Source organism: Panicum virgatum, chromosome 2K (genome assembly GCF_016808335.1).
Source record: "Panicum virgatum strain AP13 chromosome 2K, P.virgatum_v5, whole genome shotgun sequence".
NCBI classification, from domain to species: domain Eukaryota; kingdom Viridiplantae; phylum Streptophyta; class Magnoliopsida; order Poales; family Poaceae; genus Panicum; species Panicum virgatum.
In genome coordinates this window covers 49,049,449-49,074,542 of record NC_053137.1, presented here as the reverse complement: position 1 = coordinate 49,074,542, position 25,094 = coordinate 49,049,449, and the positions used below count along the sequence as shown (strand labels likewise).

Below are 25,094 nucleotides of genomic sequence, written 5' to 3'. Positions count from 1 at the left end.
GTTCAACACGGGGAGCGTACGGTTTCCGGCGGTAGAAACCGTGGGCTACGCCCGGGCCGGCCCGGCTTTAACAGGGGGCCACCTGGCTGCCTGGTGCCGGCTCGCCTGCTTGCGTGGCGCGCGCGCGCCACCGCTTGCCCGTGTGTGCTGTTACCAACCGCCATGTCGATGCATGCGCACACCGTCACGAAACTACTGTGCACAGAAAACAACCATGGGCGAAGCTTTTGGTCGCTTGGAATCCGGACACGGTCTATTTCCCATGTGAGTGTATCTGTCGAGTTCTGCAACTTGGTACATGCCGGAATTGAAAATATGGGTTAAGTAGCCTGCGTTACATTCCGTTTCACAATGATTTGGACAAGAAATAATGCTGAGGGAACCGCAGTAGCACAGTACATTGTAAGCGAAATACTAGCATAAAGCCGGGTACTTACAACTCACTTATCTGGTTTCATTTCACTCGTTTATTCGCTCTGACTACACATTTCTGGTGTCGCTAGAAAGAAAGAGCGTTCGGGTTGAACGAGGTCGCAATGGAACATTGAAGCAGAACAGAAACTGATACAAAAAGTTGGGAGCACAAGGCAAACAAAACGCAATGGAAGAAGATGGGAATCGTAACTGCCGTCAATATCCTGAGCTAACTAACCCTACAAAACAATCTGCCTTCCAGAGTAACCCAAAAAAAGGCCTCTCCTTAACACAACCCAAGAGAAACTGAAGCCAAGCCCCTACAAGCCTAAAATGCCTAATCGAATCAGAGAACAGTTAAACAAACTTATACAGACGCACAATGGAGATGAAGCAGCAGGCAAAACTTTTTGTATCACCACTCAAATCACCAAGTCGCTGCAGCAGCTTGTTGATGCCGAGTCATTCTCCATTGGCGGTATAAATGCGAAACAATCAACAAATTGCTGAACTATATTTACCAAGGAGGTATCTACAGAAGGCTTGATCTATGGTCATTGCTGTTGATCATTTCTTGTGTCTGGAATCTCGGAAATGAAACCGGTTGCTGACGACAAGGTTTTCTGCGAGCAGAAGGATAGGAGTTTTGATAGCTTCCACGGTTGGAGAGACTGACTCTGGGAGGTTAGGTAAGCATGTTGGTAGATGTTGTTCATGCTCCTCGGGGTGGAAATAGAAGAGCACTGCTCGACAGAAGATAAACCTGCAACAGAAAAAAAATTGCTGAGAATGATCAGACATTCTCAAGTGGGTCATGCTGCAGGAAAAAAATAAATTTTAGTATTCAAAATAATTGTATCCAAGAAACTCCCAGAAACATGAAGTTTGGCAAGATGTTATGCATCATTGTGCAATCTACTCTATCATGTATCACCCACAGGCATTGTGTCCTTTAGGAAGGAAACAAAAGCATGTTCAACATCGTAACAATCAAGCTCAACCCAAATAATGTACGTAAAACATTTTTCTCTGCCGCAAATCCTAGAGCATAAACATGTTTACTAGCATCACAAAGTTTTGTTAGAAAAATGACTTATTTCCTGCTAGGTTGTTGGATGGACCATATAAAAGATAAATCATGGAACCTGATATACGCGTATATCCAGCTCATATGCATATATCTAAGGTATAGTCACAAGTCACAACCCCATTCCCTACCTGACATGCATGCTAGAATGGTTCACAAAATCCCTACACAACCCTGTACATGTCAGAACTCAGCACTGAGCTGCAATTTTCAACCTCTTAAGAGGCAAGTAGGTAAAAGAAATGGTATCGTGGTGCAGTTTACTGGAAGAACTACAGTAGACCAGCAATTTTAAACCTTTTGCCATGCTTCGGAAGTAGTACTCTTTTGCTGTATTTCAGTCGAGTCGTATGTAGCTCTTTTTTCTGAACGTTGTGTATCTAAGTGTGACTTGTTCCTCCTTCTGAGCTCGCTCTTGGGAATCCCGGGAGCGATGCTCAGCCCCTGGTAGTCTAGCTTGAAGCAGATTAGGCTTCCCCCCTCTTTCTTTTTCCATATTATTCTGAGCCCTGTTGGGCTAATACCAAACCTTGTATTTCCGTTGCGAAATGGAAATAGGGTAAAGCCTCGATTCGGAAGAAAAAAAAAACTTTGGAAGGAGTAGGCCCTACTAACTCCTTGAAATGACAATTGGTAGAAATGAGATGGACTTAGGGTTAAATATAAAGTTTCCCTCATTAAACGAGATGCAAACAATGCAAAAGTTTGTTCTTCACGTATATTCAATAAAACATTGAAGCCAAGATGCCTTTTCCCAAGTTACATTGCTAAATTAATGTTATAGCCTACTGCCAGATGCTCATATTGCTGAGTGCAGAAAATATATGGGATACGGTACCTGAGAATCAGTCGTCTGAGAAATGGATCAGGTAAAATTTGTCCCCAGACATTATTTAACCCAACAGAAGTACAGAGGATTCCTTCATATTCTTCGAAAGCAGAGAACAGTATGTTCTCTGCATTAGCATATGTATCCTGAAAACCAAGCAGAATAAATATTACTATTGAGATCAGTCTTTTTAGGAAATAAGAATAGACAACTCCTCAAACAGATAACATACAGTATCTATGTCAGAAGTTATTCCAGCTAGTTGGCAGAAAGCTTGCATTGGAGCAGTAAGGAAGTATGTAAACTGGCTTCCATGACCTGTGGATTCTACACCAGGCATGGCTGATGATATCCGAGGAGAAAGTAATAATGCAGCTGGTTCTCCCTTCTCTGCATTATGTATGGCCTGGAAAATTACATGACCAAATGATAATTTGCTCCAATACATTTGTTACCCATTACCGTTAGACAAATTGGAGAGAACTACCAACAAATATTGAATAAAAAGGTCCAGAACTCATCGAATTAAACTGCACCTTATGAAAAATTGGTCAATTTAAGGGATCATAGATGAGTCACATGCTAACAAGTTTGGGCATTTTTCCTTTAATAAAAGTAGGCATAGACAGGTTTCATCTACGCATTCCAAATCGAAAAAAAAGTTTCTTAATAATTATCAATGTCCAAGCTCCAGCTATGTATCCAGCATATTCACACAAGGCAGAGCATCAATCCTTAGCCATCCTCATTCCTTGGCATCACCAGTTAACAGGCTGACAGCCCGCTAAAAATATTGTAGTGGTTTAGAGATCAAAATGTTATTAAAACAGTAGAACCAGATAACAATAATTCTGACGCAACCATTGTGCATGCTCATATTTTATTCTACTAGGACAGAAGTTCACTTGAGAATGAATTCAAATGATGCAACATTCAAATGGGGGGGAAATCATGTTAAAACTCTGGTAATATTTTTGACATTAAGAAACAACAGAATGCCCATGGTAATGGTTTTCTTCTACAAGCCAAGATTAAGTTCTGACAAACCTGCCTTGAATGCATGGCTATTTTCGCTATCGATTACAAGGAACAGGGGATATCTTGTAAATGGAATCAGATCTTCAGGATAAAGATTGTTCGGACCTGGCAAAAAGATAGTAATAAGAACATATAAGCAAGTGCATATCTTACCATCCTAAAAGAAGAGGGTCCATGGATCTAGCGATCCACCAATCTAACTATAATAGGTGAACACTGTTGAACCATAAAATTGCCATCGAGCTTTACCTCCACTTCCACGGGGACCAAGCCATAGATGATTATCAGAACTCATATGTGAATTTGGCTTATCAATAGGGAAAGAAGCAGCCCTTGCATGTGATGAGGAGCTAGAGGCATACTTTTGGCTGGCCATATTCTGCTCGGCACTTCCTGAAAAGTGAGAAGATAATCACGTGTCAGAAGGATAGCAAGTGATAAAAGAAATAAACTAAAGCGCCAGAGAGCAAAAAATAACCTGATGCCGATATATAGATGAGTAGAATGCTATCTTGAGAAAGCTCCTCACAGATTGTTGCAAGAACCTGTACTTTAAAATTATGAGTCAACAGTATGAAATAAACTTCTATAGGATTTGTGTGTGTGTGTGTTGGGGGTGGGGGCTATCATTTCTCAATTATAATTATATTAAAAAAATTTGACCATGGTGAGATGGCATCCCCAGCCTTTGTCTTAGGAAGGGAACTAATGAATCCTGGCTGACCAGGAAACTCAATGAAACCAGTTTTCAAGGAGATAACCACATTTTGGGAGCATGCAGGAAAACCACCTGTTTCTGACTAAATCACTAAAATTATGCTTATGGTAGTTATTTGTCCTTGTTTCGTTACAATCATGATTTTGAGATGCAATTGGCACTCTTTTCGATGGTTCGACACCAACTAATTCATATTTTAGGATTGTAGACAAGTAAATTAGATTAGAGTTTCTGAATAAAGAGTAATGTACAAGAAGACGTGCAATTCTACCAGAAGTTCATGTGCCTCCTAATATCATGCAAAGACTGATAAATGAGAAGGAAACAATAGGTAAGATTCATACCGCTAAAAGATGAGAAACTGTAGGATGATATATAATTGCTTTTTGAGGATTTGAAGGAAGACCTCCATCAGAGATTTCTGCAGACAGGTGAATATCAATGAGACCGGAGGGCCCGCTCTGATCACTTACAGTGCCATTTTCTGTAAGTTCTTTGGCAGCAATCTGATAAGATCCAGTGGGTTCCCATTCCAAACACTGTAGCATTCTGAATGTGTCCAAAGTTAGTTCTGTGAACTTGACCTGGATTCCAGAAAAAAGGCTGTGAGGGATGTCTTCAACTGTTCAGCATCTTTTCGTGAAACACAAGCGAAAATTAGATTAGTGCTAAATTATTGACGATGGGATAGCAGAAATATGCTACCTCATTTCGGCGATAGCTTGTTAATACAGCTTCCTTCAGTTTCAACACTCTTTTTGAATGGAATCGAGCGATAGATGCAAGATTTGATGGATAAGAATCAAACAAGTTGTCATATCTCAGTGATCTAGATCCCTTGTATGCCCCATCAGCCTTCAAGAATCTCCCAAGCTCTTGAAGCACTTGTTTCCACTCCTTGAAGTTGGTTTTCTAATAGGTACAAGGTCACAAAGTATCCATCAGGAACAAAGTTGATGATAGGCTCAAAACTGCCTAAAAACATGTCAACATGCCATATTTTACTGAAATGGAAGGCTCAATAAGGAAAACAAAGAATGAAACTTGCATATCACTCAACCATGTGGTTCTCCAAAACACATGTTTTTTTTCATTTACAATATAAAATGTATTCATCACAGAGCCATAACCATCATGCACATGTTTCAATTTTCAATAAGCTCTGAGAGAACCATGTGGTATTTTCCTAACAGGTCATGCTGTTTGTCCAATTGCCATAATTTTTTCTTTTTTGTATTCGCAGAAACCTTGGGATTTCAAACCAACTGAAACTCAATTTTTGTCTCCATTCACACAGTTGAAAAATTCCAAATCACAATTGTAAAGCAACCAATCACAGTCCCACTAACTTGTGGGGTGGGGGCTCATCCACGGTTCTTTACACTTTATTCAAATGTCAAATTTCCACCGAAAGTAACAGGAGCAAGCATGTTCTTCTGCAACTAGATTGTGAATGGGCAGCGAGCATTATAAGATTTCAACTTTCAAGTGCCATTACACAAGATAAAACTTGGTATACAAAAACACAATTTACGAGGCAATTATGTAAAACAGAAAACCCCTGATTCAACAGCAATCCAACTCAGAATCCCCATCGTGGATGTTCCTTTCAGAACAAAAAGAGCACTATGCATATCACTTCCCAAAAACTAGTGACCACAGACAGGCACACGCTAACTTAATTTTTTTTTTAAAAAAAGGATCAACTCTCCGCTGCTAACTTAAACGTAAATCATCTCCTCAGGGCTTTAGGTCCCCAGATATACAACAAAAACACCACAACTCGTAAATTTCAGTCAGGTTCCCCAATTCAAAAGACAAGAGAAGCAAAGCTCCTTACAGGGTACGCCACCTTGGACTCCTCAACGAACGCGCGTAGGCGCCCGGCGAGGTGGTCGACCGCCTCGGCCCGCCGCATCAGCATGGCGACGACGAGGAACCGCGCGATGAACCGCAGCTCCTTGTACCGGATCAGGAGCGCCTGGTGCCGGCCACCGCCTTCCGCGCCCGCCGCGGCGCCGAAGTACCCGCGGCTGTAGATGGCCTCGTAGAAGACGTAGGCCCCGACGAGCGACCGCGGCTCGGCCGTGCGGAGGTACCGCGCGTAGTAGAGCTGCCCGATCCGCGAGGCGACCTCGCCGATCTCCCAGCGGCGGAGCCCGCCGGCGACGAGCTCCCGGCGGCGCTCCTGCTGCAGGCGCCACAGGCGCGTGTACGCCTTGAAGGCCTTCCGGCTGTGGTGGTCGCCGCCGCCGTATAGCGGCAGGTCCCGCGCGCGCGCGAACTTGCGGTCCGCCGCCTCCGCCAGCGCCTTGAACTCCCGGTACGCGCCGGCCTCGCCGTCGGCCATCGCCGGCGACGAGGTGGAGGGGGGAGGGGACCGGAGGCGGAGAGGTTTTAATTCCTTGTCCCCCCACTCGATTTGGGCGAATGGCAGAACGAGGACTGGAGGAGGAGGTGGAGAGAGAGAGAGAGAGAGAGAGAGAGAGAGTAATAAAAGGAGGTGTTCGTTGTGCTTCGAGGAGCAGGCAGCGGCGGTCGGGGAGTACGGGATGAGCTGTTGTTGTAGTAAATTGCTGTGATTTGGGTGGCGTCTAATTGGGCGCTGAGTCAATCATTTGGGCTTTGTTTAATGGCTTCCCCCATTTCTTTTCTGTACAATCCCACTTGCTAACCTAACCAAGGATGAACTTGGAACGGATGCTGTCGTCGATCCTCCTCCAAAATTGACTCCACTCACTTACCTGCTTACTCATAGTATAGTTTAGTTTGGAAGGCACTAAGGGTGTGTTTACTTGGCCAAAAAGTTTGGATTTTGAAACTGTAGCACATTTCATTGTTACTCGACAAATAATATTTAATTATGAATTAATTAAATTTAAAAGATTCATGCATGTGTTATTTTTTCAACTGTATTTAATCCTCCATGCATGTGTCAAAAAATTCGATGTGATGAGCATTGTAGAAAATTATTTAGAAACTAAACAGGGCCTAAATTCATATGAGTTACACTGCCTAGCTACACTTTCTTCTGTTAAAATATCTAGTATAAGTGCATGAGATCTTGGAATCGATTTTTCATTATTACACACACATATATATGGTTTATATTAGTCAAACAGAATATATTTGAGATACTGATGACCAAATTTTTTTTAAAAAAAATTGTTAATCAAATCGTCAAGTATTATGACCGGAAGTAGTAGTTGATTGTCAATTTGTCATTACATGTCGCCGTGACCGTAGGGTTAAGAAAGAGAGCATATTAACGTCCTGTTTGGTTTGAGGGACTTTTGTATAATTTTTTAGGATTTTTGGGGCTAAACAACTAAACAGGGGGGCTTTTTGGGACTAAAAGTCTGTTGGAGGCTAAAACTTGAGAAGTCCCTAAAGAGACATTTTTTGGGACTTAGGGGTTGTTTGGTTCCGGTGACTTTTTATAAGTCCCTGGAACTTTTTAGTATTTAGAAGTATTAAATAAAAGTTAATTATAAAACTAACTGCAGAATCCGGGGGCTAAATTGCGAGACGAATCTAATGAGGTATATTAATCTATGATTAGCGGATGGTTACTGTAGCATCACTGTAGCAAATTATGAATTAATTAGGCTCATTAGATTCGTCTCATGAAAAAGCACTCAGCTGTCAAAAAACATTTATAAACAGATTTTATTTAATACTATAAAATAGTAAAATTCCTTTTAATGTGATAGGGACTTCTGAAAAAAATTTATTTCCAAACAGGGCCTTATTCCACCCTACCCCTGGTCCACGCATGATTCCCAACGCCTCCCCCCAAGGCCCCGTGACCCTCCCCCACCTTCCGCTCCCCGTGACCCCCCACCCGCTTCTCTCTCCCGGTCCGCGCCGCCGGCTGCGCCGCCCGCGCAAGGGCCGCCGCCGGCGACCACGCTCCACCCGCTCGTGCTCGCCCGCGCCCGCAGATCCACGCAAGACCGGCGGCGACGGCGCTCCGAGCTCGGCCCGCGGCCATGGCGCCCGTGCGCGCCCCGCGGAGCTCCTTTCCCCTCCCTCGCCGGCGGCGGCGCTCCGAGCTCGGCCTGCTCCCTCCCCATCCCTCGTTTCGGCGCTGCTCCGGCCGGCCTTGAGTTGATCTGCAGCGGCGGAGCTCGACCGACCTCCTTCTCGAGCTCGGAGGCCATGGCGGCGGCAGCCATGGCGGGCCTCGAGCTCGGGTCGTGGAGGGAGGCGCGCCAGCTCGAGGCTACAGATCCGAACCGAGGCGAGCCGTGCTGTCGCCGCCATGGCCTCAAAGATCCACCGTCGCCGCCATGGCCGAGAAGATCCGCGCGTGGCCTCCCTCTGCTCGCCTGCCTACACGCCCAGGCTCCCCCGCGCCGCCCAAGCTCCCCTGCGCCCTTTGCCTCGCCTTCCGGCGGAGAGCGGTTGCGCCCTTCGCCTTGAAGCTCCCTCCGCCGCTCCGCCGCCGGAGAGGCCGCGCCCTCCGCCGTGGCCTGCGCCATGGTGACGTTGACGCGGCCGCCCGTAGCGCCGCCTGCTCGAGCGCCGTGTCGTTGCCCTTGAATGCAGGGGTATTTGAGTCCTTTCACCACTTCTCTAGTCCTTTAGCACTTCATAGCAAACAGGAAGGGACTTTTTGTTTTAGCCCAGGAACTAAAATTAGTCTATGGACTTTTAGGAACCAAACAGGGTCTAATATTTCCGCATTCCACTATGCGACTCTAGGCTTGAGAGAAGCTTTATTTCCGCTTATCTAGACCTCGCTTTTTTTAGAAGCAAGATTCTAAGATAATCTAACTGTCTGGAGAATTGGCTGTCTGGATAAGTAAAATGTTCGGCAATCCTCATTATTTTAAGTTGATTCTCTGAGTTGAGTGGTAAAATATCCGAAATGTCCCTGAGGCTGATGATATCTCTTTTCTTTCTTGAATACGAGTAGAATTCAATAATTCTTATGTTTTTTGAGTATTTTGACTACATAATTATATTACAATTAGATCCAATATAGTTTAATGTCACAATTATACTTGTAATGACTCATTTTAACCTACCACGGTTAAGAGCATAATTTACAGTCCGGCATCATAAACACTGGCTAAACCCAATCCATCCTAAACTCTCCCCACTCTTCCCGCCTCCATGGCCACCGCAGCCATCTCCTTGCCCCACTCTCTCTCCCCTCCCATTCAAGCCACTCATTGCCACCCGGTTACTCTAGCCTGCTTGCACTCTGAGCGCGGTGTCTCCTTCAACCCCGGCTTCGCCTTCTAATATAGCGATAGCGCCGTGGGCCACGATCTCGACGTCCTCCACCAATTCTGCTTGGGGTCGAGGGGAGGTCGGGGTGGAAACGCAACTCCAGTTCAAAGAGGGCAGGAGCGGGCGTCGCATATCCGGTTCGGGGAATGAAGGGGTGGCACGATTCATAGGGAGGCAGCGGAGCAGGGAGCAGAGGCGCAGATCAGGGCAGTCGAGATGGAGATGGAGGCTGTGACTGGTGCGCCTCGTCAGAGCGCGAGGAGGAGGCGCGGCGCAGGGAGAGGGAGGTGCAGATCTGGAGAGGGAGGCACGACGCAGGGAGAGGAAGCGGAGGGCATGGGAGGAAAATGACGTGCGCTTCTCGGAGACACGGGCTCAAGTGCGTGTTGGGAAGAATCGGCCGCCACGTTGTTTCGGGGATTCTGACGTAAGCAGCGGCCCAGGTAATCGAAAATTAACCAAGACATTTGGGCGGGATTCTCGCTTCTTTTCATCTGGAATCGGCTTATAATCGGAAACAAATAGGGACAGAGAGAGATAAGGCACGGCCGCACTAATGAAACACAGGAATAGAATATATCTTTTTATGAGAATTGAGATATAGAAAACAGAACTGCTGCTGTCGAATGTGCTGGGTGCAATCAAGTGATATTTCAATCAATTGACATGAAGGACCATCTTTTTTTTTCAGCGAGTATTATGGACTAAATACAGGCCTATGAAATAGATACTCTCTTGTTTTCCTTTATGTAGGATATTATAATTATGATCTGAAAGGTTAAACCCCGTGCGATTCAATTAATGACTAGTCAAATTATATGCTTGCAAGTGTCTAAATATTATATCAATGGATTATACAACATTTATATTCCTACTCCCTCCGTTTCAAAATGTAGGTCGCTTTTGTAACATCCCGTATTTTTACGGAATGTTATATAGTGCAAAAATGTGAAATTTCAAAAACTTTTTGTGTGCATGTGTAATTAGGTAGAAATAATATAAGGTTGATCTCTCCTCCACCTTAAATTCCTAGTAAATTAAAACCAAAACAAATGGGCTTGTTTGGTTCCGCAACAAATCTAGCGCGCACGCTTCCCGAAAAAAGAATTTCGCATGCATGAAGCACTAAATGAAGTCTATTTGCAAAATCTTTTCAGAAATGGGTGTAACTTTTCGCGACGAATCTAATGACGGTAATTAATCGATGATTTGCTACAGTGATGCTACGGTACCATCCTCTAATCGCGCGGTCAAATGCCTCATTAGATTCTTCAAAGTCACTAGCGCGGGAGTTCTGAAGTTGATTTTGTAAACTGGCTTTGTTTGACACACTGTAATTAGTAGTCAAATGTTACTATTCCTAGCGCTACCTAGCATGCCAAACAAGGCCAATGTAAGGATATAAATGCTAGTGTGCTATATTTGGAGTTGGAGCTTATTTGAATCTACCATGTTTAAATTTGGTTTGATTTATTTTTTTTTGAATTGTGTGGGACTTAATTTGAATGCTACCGTCGCCACGGACCTTCACCACGCCGGTGCCCCCGTACGACTCCGTCGGCGAAGCAGCGCTGCACGGCACTGCTTCGAGTCGTCGCGGCCGCACCTCGCCACGGCACCGAGCCTTTCCTCCACGAGCCCGCCGGTGAGCCACCGTCGCACCGCCCTTTCTCCCCCACCTTGCTGTCCGGCCGCCGTACACCGCCGATGAACCCTCCTAGCGAGCCATAGGAACCCGTCCTATCCTTTCTTGCAGGGACCCTTCGCCGTTGTCATAGCCCGCAGCCTGCCGCCGCTCTACCCCTGCGCCGCCGTGTCGAGCACGCTCGCCGTGGCCACGTCGCGGTCCTGGAATGCCAGGGGCCCGCGCGCGTGCGAACGCCACCCACACCAAGGTGTTGCCTTCGCGCACCGTGGCGAGCCACGCCCTGAATCACGCCGGTGCTGCCCTATAGCGGCCGCCATTGCCGTTCGCCACCGCCTCGGCCTAGCCATGGTTTCCCCATGCGCGCGTCGCGCGCGCACACGACGCACACCGCACCTCACGGCTTGCCAACCACCAGACCGTCTGGTCTCGACTGCACCGCCGCGTTCCGGCCACGGAGCACCGCGCGCGCAACGACCGCGCCGGGCCTTGGCTTCCCAAGTGCCCGCGCGCACCCCTGCCTGCCCTTCGTCGCCGCCGTCGTGGTCCGGCACGACCCGCACCTGCGTGTGCGACGCAGATCCGCGCCAGACCGCCGCGAACACACGCGCACGGCCGCTGCAGGGACCAAGGCCCGCCTTCGACCAAGACCGCACGTGCACCTATCGAGCCCCGCAGCCACCGCCATCCTCGCCGCCACCAGCACAGCGACGCCGCGATGCGCTGGACGCGTGCACGCCTCACCACAGCCGCACTAAGCCACACACAAGCGATCTGCATCAGATCGGAGCACCGGCCGCACAGGATCCGGCTCCCACTGACATGTGGGGTCGCCTTGTTAGTGGAGGGAGAGAAAAATAGCCTCGCGGGCCCGGCCTGTAAGAGAGTGAGAGAGAAGAGAGGGTGATCGGGCCATGCTTTCGGCCCAACAAGTCAAGCCGTGATTCGAGCCGGCCTGCCCTGTGAAGCCGATCCCAAGCCGATCTGCTGAGACAACCTGAGCCAGCCCGTTGCTTTGAGCCTGCCAATCCGAGCCAAGTTTGGGCCGACCCGAGCCGGCCTGCTTCTTTTAGCCTAGTAAGTCAAGCCGCCTGATCCTTTCTCTTTTCTTTTAACCCTTGGGTCCCACACGTCAGCCTCTAGCGAGAGACTGACAGGTGGGGCCACTGACACGTGGACCCCGCTGACCTAGACGTTGACCGTTGACTGTGTGTTTTTCTTTTTCCGAAAATCATTTGTTAATTTCAAAAATAGATTTAGGATTCAAAAATAGATTTAGGATTCAAAAATTGATAATAAATTAACCGGAGCTCCGAAAATTATGAAACTAGTTTCATAATTCTTCTAAAAACATGATCTACGCGTTAGAGTAGGTTTTGTTGTGATTTGGATCTTATTTGGATACTTTTGTACACTTTCGCACATTGACCCCCTTAGTAACTCGTAATTACGAATATGCCCTTAGCGAGGAGGAGCTGATCGACGCCCCGGACGCCCAGAGGACCCAGAAGGATGTACCGGACTACGAGAAGACTCCGAAGACCTAGGACGACTACGAGAAGTCTCAGGTTCACGCCCATCTATGATTTGATTACCTATTAGGCATTGCTTGCTAGAACTGCTATCGCTTTATTACTGTTATGAGATGAACCTGCATAGCCAATTGTGTGCCCTTATTCCTTGAACTCCTAATATAAACCATGTGTTGAATGGTTGATATGCTTGCATGTGTATGTGTGGGATTTCCTCGTGATATGATAGTCTTGGCATGAGTGGAGATCCACCATATCAGGAGTTGGTGATTAGGGCTTTTAGCAGGGGGCGAGCAAGTTGACTTTGCTGGGGGTGTGTGTTGGGCACACCCTGCGAGCACCTGTTGCGGGTGCATGTTTGTGTCGTTGGACACGGTTGGAGTTTTGAGGTGTTTTGTGGGCCTTACCTGTAATGGGTGCCAGTCGCGGACCGCTGTGGCGGATACGCATGAGGACGGAGATGCTCGCCCCGGCATATAAGGAACCGGTTGGTGTAACTATGATTAGTGGGACTTTGTGAGCGTGCACACCACTTATCCACTATGCGGGTGGATACGGTCCGAGGCTAGTAAGCGGGGTGCCAAGCCTGTAGGCAGATGTAGTATCGGTGTAGGGATAGCAGGTGTGGACCTGATGTTCCCCGATTCGCGGGATGCATGGGAATCCTATTCTAGATGGCTTCACAGTCCCGGGGAGACCTCTTGCGAGAGAACGCACCCAAACCCGGGAAAGCAGGATGGTGCCATGGCTGCTAGTTCTTGTTCTCAGTAGACCGGTGTCTCGATGTCAGTCGGCTGGCCTCCGGCGGGCAGCGATTCGAGTGGGTACAGGTGTACAACCCCTGCAGGGTGAAAACTATACGTATAGCCGCGTACTCGGTCATGTACATTCCTACTCTTCTGTTACTTCCATTAGTTAGTGTGACTTGATACTATTCTACCTCCCTCTAGCCTACTTTCCTGCTTGGATAGCAGCTGAGGTGCGAGGAGAGGGAGTTCTCGCACCGACTTGGTTATCAGGGACTTGGGTGAGTCTCGGAGGTGTGAGTTGACCGGGAGTCCGGGATGCCGGAATGGAGTCCGGGATGTCGGAATGGCCCGCGTCAGGTGACTTGGCAGATGCTATACTTTGTTGATGCTATGCATAGGAAACCCTAGCCTTATCCGTTGACTATTTCTTATACCATAATGCATCCACTTAAAGCTTGCATACGGATGGTGACGTGAACCTATCCCGTCCTTGGGGATAGTTTGGTAGATGCAGGATCCGACTCGAGGATCGACGATGACTTTGAAGGAAGGACTAAGGACGACTCGTGCTTCGCTCAAGTTTGCATGTGGATGAAAGAAGACGTCAAGATGGAGGATACCCCAGAAGTCTAGCTTCCGCTTCCGAGTTCTGTTTGTTTCCTTTTAGCCCAATGGGCTTGTATCAGAATTTCGTATAACAATCCGCTGGATTAAGTAATAATTAAACCTTTGATGTGTTTATCGCGAAGTATGACTGTTGTCGTGGGATTTTTAGGGTACCCACAGCCAGGTGGCGGAGCGCACCCGCCTATTCCCGGTGAGGGAGGACTCGGGGAAGTACTAAGCGGTTAGGCTAATCTAGCCCGGAGGCAAGCACACATGAACTCCCGATCTAGATTGGTTCGGGCCGCCGGAGCGTAATACCCTACATCCACTGGGAGAAGTATTGTTCTTGGTTGTATATCAACCTATCCTCTGCCGGGCCTTGGCCTTTTTCCAGCCTGGGCCTTCTTCTAGCGGGCGCCCTCCCTTTTATAGATCAAGGGGTGCGGATACATTGGTCGTTGAGGCCCCGACAGGTGGGCCCAACGTGACTATGTAGCATACTGCGCAGAGTGCTTAAATGTCTACAGTAGTTGTGAATCTTTTCTCTGATATGCTTCCATGCCCTGCTGGCGTTCTGACTCAGGGAGGTCTTCTCTTGTCCCGTCAGCAAGGTGCCCGTTGGGGAAACGTAGCTTGCGGCGTGGCCTGTTGAGGCTATTATGTAGGCGTCATAATGGGTGAAGCCGAGCCATCGTGTCCATCTGTCATGGCAGACTGACAGGCGCGGCGTGGGCGGCGCCAGCGGCTCCACTACACGTCTTGGTAATACGCGATCAATAGTGTCCCCTGGTCAAAGACTTGCCTCGGCTTCTGCTATATCAATGCGGACGTCCACCTACCGCAATGAATGCAGTGGAAGGTGATCCTTTAGTATGGAGACCAAGTGGCCTTATATACGTGTCTGTGCTTGCAGACACGTGGCAGCTCCGGACCTCCCCGGGGCAGGGTGTCAATTCCTTCCCTTAGTGAGGGGTCCGGTTACTATACAGGGGGTCCGGGAGCCCATGGGGGGTCCGGGACTCCGCGGGGGTCCGGACCTCCACGGAAGGTCCGGAACTCCCGGCTGTTCGGGCTGAGCGCCTGCTTTTCCCGAAACACGTGGTGCTCCCAGACCCTTCCCAGCCGGGGGACGGGTCCGGGACCGTTGTTGGGTGAACAGGGCTCCGGACCGCGGGGATCCGGCTGTTTGGACGTAGTTAAGGATAACCACAAGGCTCCTGCCTAGACACAGCAAGAGGGGGTACCCCAGTCCTGGGGTACCGACAGTGGCCCCTGGGCCCACCTCGGGAGAGGTACGAACCCGCGGGTAGGGCCTTACTATCGTGATGTGTTTCCACGCAAACTTGATTGCATCGGTGTGCTCATGTAGAGAGCGGGCGCTCCGGACCCTTGGGGCCGGTACACCGGTTGCCAGGTTCAGGTACTAGAGCGCTCTCCACAGGGCGACGAAGGTGTAGGCTTAGGGTGCAGAACCAAGCTAAGCGGCTACACAGACCTCGGATCGCTCAGGGAGCAAGCACCACTTCCCGAACCCGGCTCTTGGCGACCGTGGCGAGCGATCTCCGCCGGAGCGGGCCACCGGAGTGGACTTGAGTCGACCGTGGCGAGCGGTCCCCGCCGGAGCGGGCCACCGGAGTGGACTTGAGTCGACCATGGCGAGCGGTCTCCGCCGGAGCGGGCCACCGGAGTGGACTTGAGTCGACCGTGGCGAGCGGTCTCCGCCGGAGCGGGCCACCGGAGTGGACTTGAGTCGACCGTGGCGAGCGGTCTCCGCCAGAGCGGGCCACCGGAGTGGACTTGAGTCGACCGTGGCGAGCGGTCTCCACCGGAGCGGGCCACCGGAGTGGACTTGAGTCGACCGTGGCGAGCGGTCTCCGCCGGAGCGGGCCACCGGAGTGGACTTGAGTCGACCATGGCGAGCAATCTCCGCCGGAGCGGGCCACCGGAGTCGACTTGAGTCGACCGTGGCGAGCGGTCTCCGCCGGAGCGGGCCACCGGAGTGGACTTGAGTCGACCATGGTGAGCGGTCTCCGCCGGAGCGGGCCACCGGAGTGGACTTGAGTCGACTGTGGCGAGCGGTCTCCGCCGGAGCGGGCCACCGGAGTGGACTTGAGTCGACCGTGGCGAGCGGTCTCCGCCGGAGCGGGCCACCGGAGTGGACTTGAGTCGACTGTGGCGAGCGGTCTCCGCCGGAGCGGGCCACCGGAGTGGACTTGAGTCGACCGTGGCGAGCGGTCTCCGCCGGAGCGGGCCACCGGAGTGGACTTGAGTCGACCGTGGCGAGCGGTCTCCGCCGGAGCGGGCCACCGGAGTGGACTTGAGTCGACCGTGGCGAGCGGTCTCCGCCGGAGCGGGCCACCGGAGTGGACTTGAGTCGACCGTGGCGAGCGGTCTCCGCCGGAGCGGGCCACCGGAGTGGACTTGAGTCGTTGCTAACGATCCGATGAAATGTCACCGGTCCTCATAGTAAGGTGCGAGAAACCAAGCCTTATACTAGAAGGGAGTCCGGGACCTCTAAAGACAGCAGTCTCGGATACTAGAGTACTTGTAACAGGGTAGTGAAGTACGTAAACTTAGGGTACATTACCAGGCTAAGCTACGCGGAGCTGCTCTACCCCAGGATACGAATACTACTTCTCCGGAGCAGGTCCTTAGGGGTCCGAACTGCCTTCCAGCTAGAAGGGGTGTCCCCACCTGGCCACAAGCCAGCAACTCAACTTGGATTGTTAGCAATAAAAGGAAGATTCTGCTTAAGAGGAAAGAATAGTTAAACCAATGTGAATAAATGTAATCAAGGTGGAGCCTAGATAAAACTGAGAAAGAAAATCCCCTTTATTATTGTGGTTATCATGGTATACATCAGAGGTCGGGATTACGCGGTCGGACCTCTACCGCTCCGGACCGTTTTTTGCCTGTTTGTGTGATAGGGCCAGAGGCTGGGTTTACAAGGTCGGACCTTGACCGCTCTGGACTCACACGTAGGTGCCACGTTATTACAAAGGAGGAATTTTCTTAGTCTTATCTTAGGAGTAACCTTCGGCTGCATCCTATACAGCATGTCCTTCTCTGATTGGAAGTGGTTCCGCTACTCCTGGATTCTTCATAGTCGTCGGAGGTGAAGGCGCCCTGGATGTGCCTGAACTGCATCATCCAGCATCACCTCGGGAGCTCGGGGGACCATTCCTTGCCTAAGAGCTGTCATATGCCTAGGTAGCATGAGACAAATTCTTTGGCTTTGAATGGGAGCGCCCCCCCCCTCCCCCGCCGTCGTCGTCTGCCACCGGGAGCCAGCCCACCTGCCGCTTGCTGCGGCAGAACCTGGTCTTCCGCCCTGGCGCAGCAGGAGAACGGGTGCTCGTATGGACGAGCACGGGGCGTGGAGAAGGGCAGTCGTTCGCCGGCTTGTCCTTGGTGCTAGCGCCAGGGGCCCCCGCACCTGGTGGCGGGATCCTGTCTGCGGCAGCACCAAGCATCTCAGGCTCCATGTTGAGAGAAAGCCTTGAGCCGACGCCATGCCACCGCAGAGGAAGCGTGGCCGTTGCTTGAGAGAAAACCTTGAGCCGACTCTGGGATGGCGCGGGGCGACACGCAACAGGCGTCGCCCCCGCGCACCACCGTGCCGGTTCTGAGGCGTCGCAGTGGCGACGCACAGCAGGCGCCGCTGCCGTGCACCGCCGCACCGAGGGCGCTGGTGCCTCAGCGTAGTGACATGCGGCGTAGGTGCCACCATGCCTCTCTTCATCTTCTCGCTGCTGTCGCAGAGGATGAGCTCAGCCTCGAAAACTTGGAGATCTAGCCAACGCCTGTATCTTCCCCACGGACGGCGCCAAAATGTCGTGGGATTTTTAGGGTACCCACAGCCAGGTGGCGGAGCGCACCCGCCTATTCCCGGTGAGGGAGGACTCGGGGAAGTACTAAGCAGTTAGGCTAATCTAGCCCGGAGGCAAGCACACATGAACTCCCGATCTAGAGTGGTTCGGGCCGCCGGAGCGTAATACCTTACATCCACTGGGAGAAGTATTGTTCTTGGTTGTATATCAACCTATCCTCTGCCGGGCCTTGGCCTTTTTCCAGCCTGGGCCTTCTTCTAGCGGGCGCCCTCCCTTTTATAGATCAAGGGGTGCAGATACATTGGTCGTTGAGGCCCCGACAGGTGGGCCCAACGTGACTATGTAGCATACTACGCAGAGTGCTTAAATGTCTACAGTAGTTGTGAATCTTTTCTCTGATATGCGTCCATGCCCTGCTGGCGTTCTGACTCAGGGAGGTCTTCTCTTGTCCCGTCAGCAAGGTGCCCGTTGGGGAAACGTAGCTTGCGGCGTGGCCTGTTGAGGCTATTATGTAGGCGTCATAATGGGTGAAGCCGAGCCGTCGTGTCCATCTGTCATGGCAGACTGACAGGCGCGGCGTGGGCGGTGCCAGCGGCTCCACTACACGTCTTGGTAATACGCGATCAATAGTGTCCCCTGGTCAAAGACTTGCCTCGGCTTCTGCTATATCAATGCGGACGTCCACCTACCGCAATGAATGCAGTGGAAGGTGATCCTTTAGTATGGAGACCAAGTGGCCTTATATACGTGTCTGTGCTTGCAGACACGTGGCAGCTCCGGACCTCCCCGGGGCAGGGTGTCAATTCCTTCCCTTAGTGAGGGGTCCGGTTACTATACAGGGGGTCCGGGAGCCCATGGGGGGTTCGGGACTCCGCGGGGGTCCGGACCTCCACGGAAGGTCCGGAGCTCCCGGCTGTTCGGGCTGAGCGCCTGCTTTTCCCGAAACACGTGGTGCTCCCAGACCCTTCCCAGCCGGGGGACGGGTCCGGGACCGTTGTTGGGTGAACAGGGCTCCGGACCGCGGGGATCCGGCTGTTTGGACGTAGTCAAGGATAACCACAAGGCTCCTGCCTAGACACAACAAGAGGGGGTACCCCAGTCCTGGGGTACCGACAACTGTGATATGTAATTGAAATGAATTCTGTATGTGATAGCTACTGATCCAAGGACTATCACGACGATACAGGGAGTCGGGTTGACCGTTCGATAAACCGATTCGTTTCAGTTGGTATCAGAGCCATACTTGACCGTAGCATGGGCCATAGCAACGGTCGTTAGATTTAGGATTCTCTAAACGCTTCCGTCTACTTTATATACCCCCTTGAACTATAAACTCTATCTTTTTTACTCTTTCCCACTTTTGACTCATTCTCTTACCTGCGCTTATCGAACTTCTCAAGAAGCCCTTAGGATGAGTTCGAGACGATCTCGTCGACAGACAAGTGACCCTGAGTTCCTTAAAGTAGAGACTACCCTTTCAAAGAAGTTAGTGTATTGAAAGTTACGTGAAATAGTCTTCATAGGATGTTTGATTGCTTGAGTGCTTGGATCTTGATTGGATTTTGTTTGTTTCTTTGGTTCTTACTATTGAGTGTAGGATCTAGATTGTGTGCTCTTCTGGTGAGTGACGCACGTTAAATAGTACATCATTTCTTTAATCTTTCGCAGAAGATGTCAGATCGAAGAATCAGCCGCCTGATGGCACGATTCGAGGAAGCCGCTCAAGAGGAAGCTACCGCCGCAGCACCTAGACGTGCTCAGGTCTGTCTGCTGGAGATCCTAACAGTCCTAATGGACAGGTGGACGAAAGAGAAGACGAGGAAGGAGTGAACATGGAGATCAACGCAGATCCGCCACCGCCACCGGACATCACTGAGAGCATAGTTGCACAGACTCAGTTACTTCGGCGCCTGTCCGAGGCGACCGAGCAGCAGATCAATGTGGATTATCACCCAGACCTACAAGCAGAGAGTCTACCTCGCAAGATTGAGACGTTTATTCGTCTGAAGCCACCGACCTTCAGTTACTCTCAGGATCCTATGGATGCCGACGATTGGCTAAGAGTGATTGAGTCCAAGCTGGATTTGACCGACTGCACCGACAAGGAGTGCGTTGCACTCGCAGTACACCAACTCTAAGGAACCGCCCGATCTTGGTGGGATAGTTACTGTAACTCTCGTGCCATCCCAGCGATCATCACTTGGGAGGAGTTTGCCAGGGCGTTTTGTGACCATCACGTGCCCTGACAACTTCTCATTCAGAAGGCTCAAGAGTTTCGCACCATGACCCATGGAACGATGAAGGTTCAGGAGTATGAACGCCACTTCACCAAGATGATGAGATACGCCCTCGAGGATGTGAACACCGATGAGAAGAAGAAGTTCTGGTTTCACCGTGGTCTACACCACGTGATTCGTCAGATTTTGGCAGGAAGCATCCATCAGTCGTATCACGATCTAGTCAACTGCACTATTGCCGTGGAGACTGAAAGGTTAGCATGGGAGGATCGCAAGCGCGAGAAGAAGAGAAAGGCCAATCACCAGCCTCGCAACCGGATTCTTCAGAAGCCCAGAAGTGTACCACCACTTCCACCAAGGAACAATTTCCGCTTTGGCCCCATCCAGCCGAGCAGGAACATCAGTGAAGGAGGCAACCAGCTCACCGATGACAGAGATCAGGAAGAACAAACCCAAGATGGTGAAGACCACAACCAACCGCTGATCCAAGAAACTAATGCTGAGACTCCGACAGTCATCTGTTTCACTTGCAACCAACCCGAGCACAAGTCCTACAGGTGCCCCGAGCAAAAGACGCAGACCAAAGCTCAAGCTTCCGACTCTACAAGCAAGGAACCGCACACCACTGATCGTGCTCATCTCGCACACATCACAGAAGAAGAAGCTCGTGATGCACCTGATGTTGTGACAGGTAAGTATCTTATCAATGGCTCTAACGCCTTGGTTTTGTTTGACTCAGGAGCTACTAGCTCCTATGTTTCTACTAAGTTTGTTGCACAGAATGCACTCCTGATGACTCTCAGAAGTCGTCCCATTGTCACTAGCTCTCCGTTGGGAGATCTCCGATGCACTCACACTTGCAAAGGAGTGAAGATCATGATACATGGGTTACCATTCCTAGCTAATTTGACAGTGCTGAAATCAGATGGGATAGATGTCATTTTGGGAATGGACTGGTTGACTGCACACAAAGGAGTGATTTTGTGTTCACCCAGACTTGTAATTCTAGAACACCCCAGTGGGAAGATGATAGGAGTAGAGCCTTTGAAGTCCCAAGATGTACCTCAGGTGTGCAACTTGAGCAACCTGAAGGAGAAGACACTCTTTGATGTGCCAGTTGTCTGTGAGTACCCCGATGTATTTCCGGAAGAGCTACCAGGAATGCCACATGAAAGAGATATCAAGTTCGTGATTGATCTTATGCCAGGCACAGCTCCTATTGCAAAGCGACCCTACAGGATGTCAGTAGAAGAACTTGCGGAATTGAAGAAGCAACAGAAGGATCTGTTGGACAAGGAGTACATCAGACCTAGTGCTTCACCATGGGGATCACCAGTTTTGTTCGTAAAGAACAAAGACGGATCTATGAGAATGTGTATCGACTACCGTTCCTTGAATGCGGTAACCATCAAGAACAAGTACCCTTTGCCCAGAATCGATGACTTACTGGACCAATTAAGGAAGGCCAAATTTTTTAGCAAGATTGACTTGAGATCCGGCTATCATCAGATTAAGATTCGACCGAGTGACATCCCGAAGACAACCTTTGTGACAAGATATGGACAATATGAGTTCACCGTCGTGTCATTTGGACTGACCAACGCACCTGCATACTTCATGAATATGATGAACAAGGTGTTCATGGAAGAGTTAGACAAGTTTGTCATGGTTTTCATCGACGATATCTTGATCTACTCCGAGACTGCTGAAGAACATGCCGAGCATTTGAGGATTGTTCTCGAGAAGCTGAGGCAGAACCAATTTTATGCAAAGTTCAGCAAGTGTGAATTCTGGCTAGAGAAGGTGTAAGGATCACCGGGGTGTCCGACCCTAGAGGGGGAGGGGGTGAATAGGGTCGCTAATCGCTTTTTAACCTAGGGCTCAAACTACTTGCATAAGATAAACCTAACACGTCCTATACATGCTAGTTATGACTAAGGTTTATCTATACAACTCTCTACTTATCCCTAAAAGACTTGCAACCTAGCCAATCCTAATCAAACTAACTAGAAAAGTAAAGGTACGCAAGATAGAGTAAATGCGGAAACGTAATGCGGTAAGTAAAGAGGTAAGTGCAAGAGGGATGCAAACTCCCGAGTAGACACGGTCATGTAACGTGGTTCGGCACAAACGCCTACGTCCACGGGACACCGAAGCTCTTCCGATCACCGTCTTGCACTATGCCACCAAGGCGATGCCGGCAAGCAAAGGCAAGTGCCCCTAAGACACCGAGTCTCGTGCACCGCCACCGTCTCTCTCGGTCACCCGACCGTAATCCACTACGGAGCTTCTCCACCAAGGAGGGGGCATCCTCTTCCCCCGCACAAAGTGTCATTGCCACTCCACACCAAGACGGAGGGTCTCACGACGGATCACAAGTTGCTTGCCGCAGCAAGACTTCTCTCAAGGGAGCTCTCGCAAGAACTAATCCCTATTACAAGCACTAAGCACTCTCACAAGTGTGCTTAAGCCTACATGATGTACAATGAAGCTCTATGGTGGTTGGAGATGATCTTTGGCTCTTGTATACTTCCTTGATCTCCAGCACTCTCAAATGAGCCGTGGGGTGGCATATATATAGCCCCAACCCCTCAAACTAGTCGTTGGAAAAAGGCTGACAAAAAGCGCTATCACCGGTTAAACCGATGTTGCCATTTTTGTCATCACCGTTTTAACCGGTGAGTGCATTTTCCAACTAGCCGTTATACTTCAATGGCTACCTGATCAATCGACCGACGCTCACAAAACTGACGCCGGTTCAACCGGTGCATGTAATCTTCAATCAACCGACGCTCTCAAAACTAACGCCGGTTCAACCGATGCATGTAATCTCAGAAACCACCAAAAATGGAGTCTCTGGACAACTGCACCGACGCTCTCAAAACCAACGTCGGTTCAACCAGTGTACTCTACTGATTTGTCTTCACTTCAATTTATTGCACCGATGAGTACAATTGGCTCATCATCGGTTTAACCGGTGATAGCAAATTGTCTCTGTCTTGTTCGTTTTGACTTGATTTCTTCACGGTCTCTTCAATTCTTGTCCCTTGGACCGAAGAGGTTTCAGGGCGCTGCCCTGAGACCCGCGAGGGGCGGCTCCCCCTCGACCCCCGTCCGCTAAGCGGAACCACCGTAGGGGCGGCCCTTCAGGCCTTGCTACGCCTATCTTCTCTTTGTCATCACTTGAACCTAAAAGCCTGAGAATGGTCATCTTAACAATCATATTAGTCCAAGTGTTGTGTTGTCTATATCAATCACCAAAACATCATATTGAAATATGGCATGAGAGGCCATTTTCGCTACAGAAGGTTGCCTTTCTAGGACACGTGTTGATAGCTGATGGAGTTGTAGTGGATCCAGCAAAGATCGAAGCCGTATCAGAATGGCAGCAGCCGAAGAATGTCACTAACATCAGAAGTTTCTTGGGATTGGTAGGATATTACAGGCGTTTCATCGAGAATTTCTCTAAGATTGCTAAGCCAATGACTGAACTGCTCAAGAATGGAGTACCGTTTGTTTGGTCAGCAAAGTGTGAAGCAAGCTTCCAAGAGCTCAAGTTCAAACTCACCACCACCCCAATTCTCACACTTCCAGACATCCGGAAAGATTTCGTGGTATATTGTGATGCTTCTCGTCAAGGACTTGGATGTGTACTGATGCAAGAAGGCAAAGTTGTTACATATGCTTCACGACAGTTGAGGAAGCACGAAGAGAACTACCCTACTCATGACCTCGAGCTAGCAGCAGTTGTGCATGCCTTGAAGATTTGGAGACACTACCTGATTGGCAACAAGTGTGACATTTACACTGACCACAAGAGTCTCAAGTACTTCTTCACTCAGGCAGAGTTGAACATGAGACAGAGAAGATGGCTAGAGCTGATCAAGGATTATGACCTGAACATTCAGTATCACCCCGGAAAAGCCAACGTAGTGGCAGATGCCTTGAGCAGGAGAAGCTATTGCAGCAACCTGATGGTTCGCGAACAACAACCTGAGTTGTGTGACGAAATGGAGAAGCTGAAGCTTGAGATTGTTGAGCAAAGACAGCTGAATGAACTGATGATCAAGTACAATCTTGAAGATTGAATCAGACAAGCTCAGAAGCAGTGCCCAGAAATTCGGAAATTGAGAAGGTTAATGAGAAACGGAAAGGCCCCCGACTACCGAGTTGACGACCAAGGCACCACCTGGCTAAAGAACCGTAAATGTGTACCCCGAGATCAGAAGATTTGAATGGAGATCCTGAATGAGGCCCATAACTCCAAGTACTCGATACACCCAGGATGTAAGAAGATGTACCAGGATCTAAAGGATCGCTTCTGGTGGAGAGACATGAGAAGGTACATAGCCGAGTATGTGGCTAAATGCGACATTTGCAGGAGAATCAAGGCTGAACATCAGCGCCCTGCGCGATTGTTGAAGCTGTTGGATATACCCGTTTGGAAATGGGATGACATTAGCATGGATTTCATCGTGGGATTACCCCGAACTCAGAAAGGACATGATGCTATTTGGGTGATCGTCGATTGTTTGACCAAAGTTGCTCATTTCATACCAGTCAAGACGACATTCACTGTGCCCCGCGAAGCATCGTCTCAGATCGAGGACCACAGTTCACCGCTAAGTTCTGGCAGAGTTTGCACAAGTCCATTGGGACTAATCTCGAGTACAGCTCCGCTTATCACCCTCAGACAGATGGTCAAACTGAAAGAGTGAACCAGATATTAGAAGATTTGTTGAGAGCATGTGTACTAACCTATGGATCTGACTGGGAGAAAAGTCTATCCTATGCTGAGTTCACGTACAACAACAGCTTTCAAGCCAGCTTGAAGATGTCACCGTTTGAAGCTCTTTACGGCAGAAAGTGTAGAACACCGCTGATGTGGTCAGAAACTGGAGAAAGGTCGTATTTCGGACCAGATGCCATTGTTGAAGCCGAAGAGAATGTGGCTAAGATCAGAGAGAACTTGAAAATCGCCCAGAGCAGGCAGAAGAGCTACGCCGACAAAGGAAGAAGAGAACTCTCGTTTAGAGTTGGAGATCATGTGTATTTGAAGGTATCACCACTCCGAGGTACCAACAGGTTTCATGTGAAGGGGAAACTTGCCCCTAGGTACATCAGACCGTATCCAATCATTCAGAGAATCGGGAAATTGGCATACAAGC

The 25,094-nt window shown here is 49.6% G+C and overlaps 1 protein-coding gene across 3 annotated transcripts; it reads right to left on the bottom strand.

The window, feature by feature from the left end:
* Positions 1 to 515: 515 nt before the first annotated feature.
* On the bottom strand, positions 516 to 6,617 carry LOC120681927 (protein SCAI homolog). Of its 3 annotated transcripts, XM_039963616.1 has the most exons (10): positions 5,927 to 6,590; positions 4,792 to 4,998; positions 4,431 to 4,670; positions 3,847 to 3,913; positions 3,618 to 3,761; positions 3,382 to 3,473; positions 2,563 to 2,736; positions 2,340 to 2,476; positions 1,799 to 2,030; positions 516 to 1,177 (listed from the first exon to the last, which is right to left on the bottom strand). In XM_039963616.1, exons 1-10 carry the CDS (start codon positions 6,434 to 6,436, stop codon positions 1,127 to 1,129), a joined length of 1,854 nt encoding a protein of 617 aa, XP_039819550.1. In that variant the 5' UTR covers positions 6,437 to 6,590; the 3' UTR covers positions 516 to 1,126. The 3 variants fall into 3 exon arrangements, 2 of the variants coding, with proteins under 2 accessions (XP_039819550.1, XP_039819558.1); XM_039963624.1 differs by lacking the exon at positions 1,799 to 2,030 and having other exon boundaries at positions 5,927 to 6,617; XR_005678141.1 differs by lacking the exons at positions 516 to 1,177; positions 1,799 to 2,030 and having other exon boundaries at positions 2,334 to 2,476; positions 3,378 to 3,473.
* Positions 6,618 to 25,094: the final 18,477 nt, after the last annotated feature.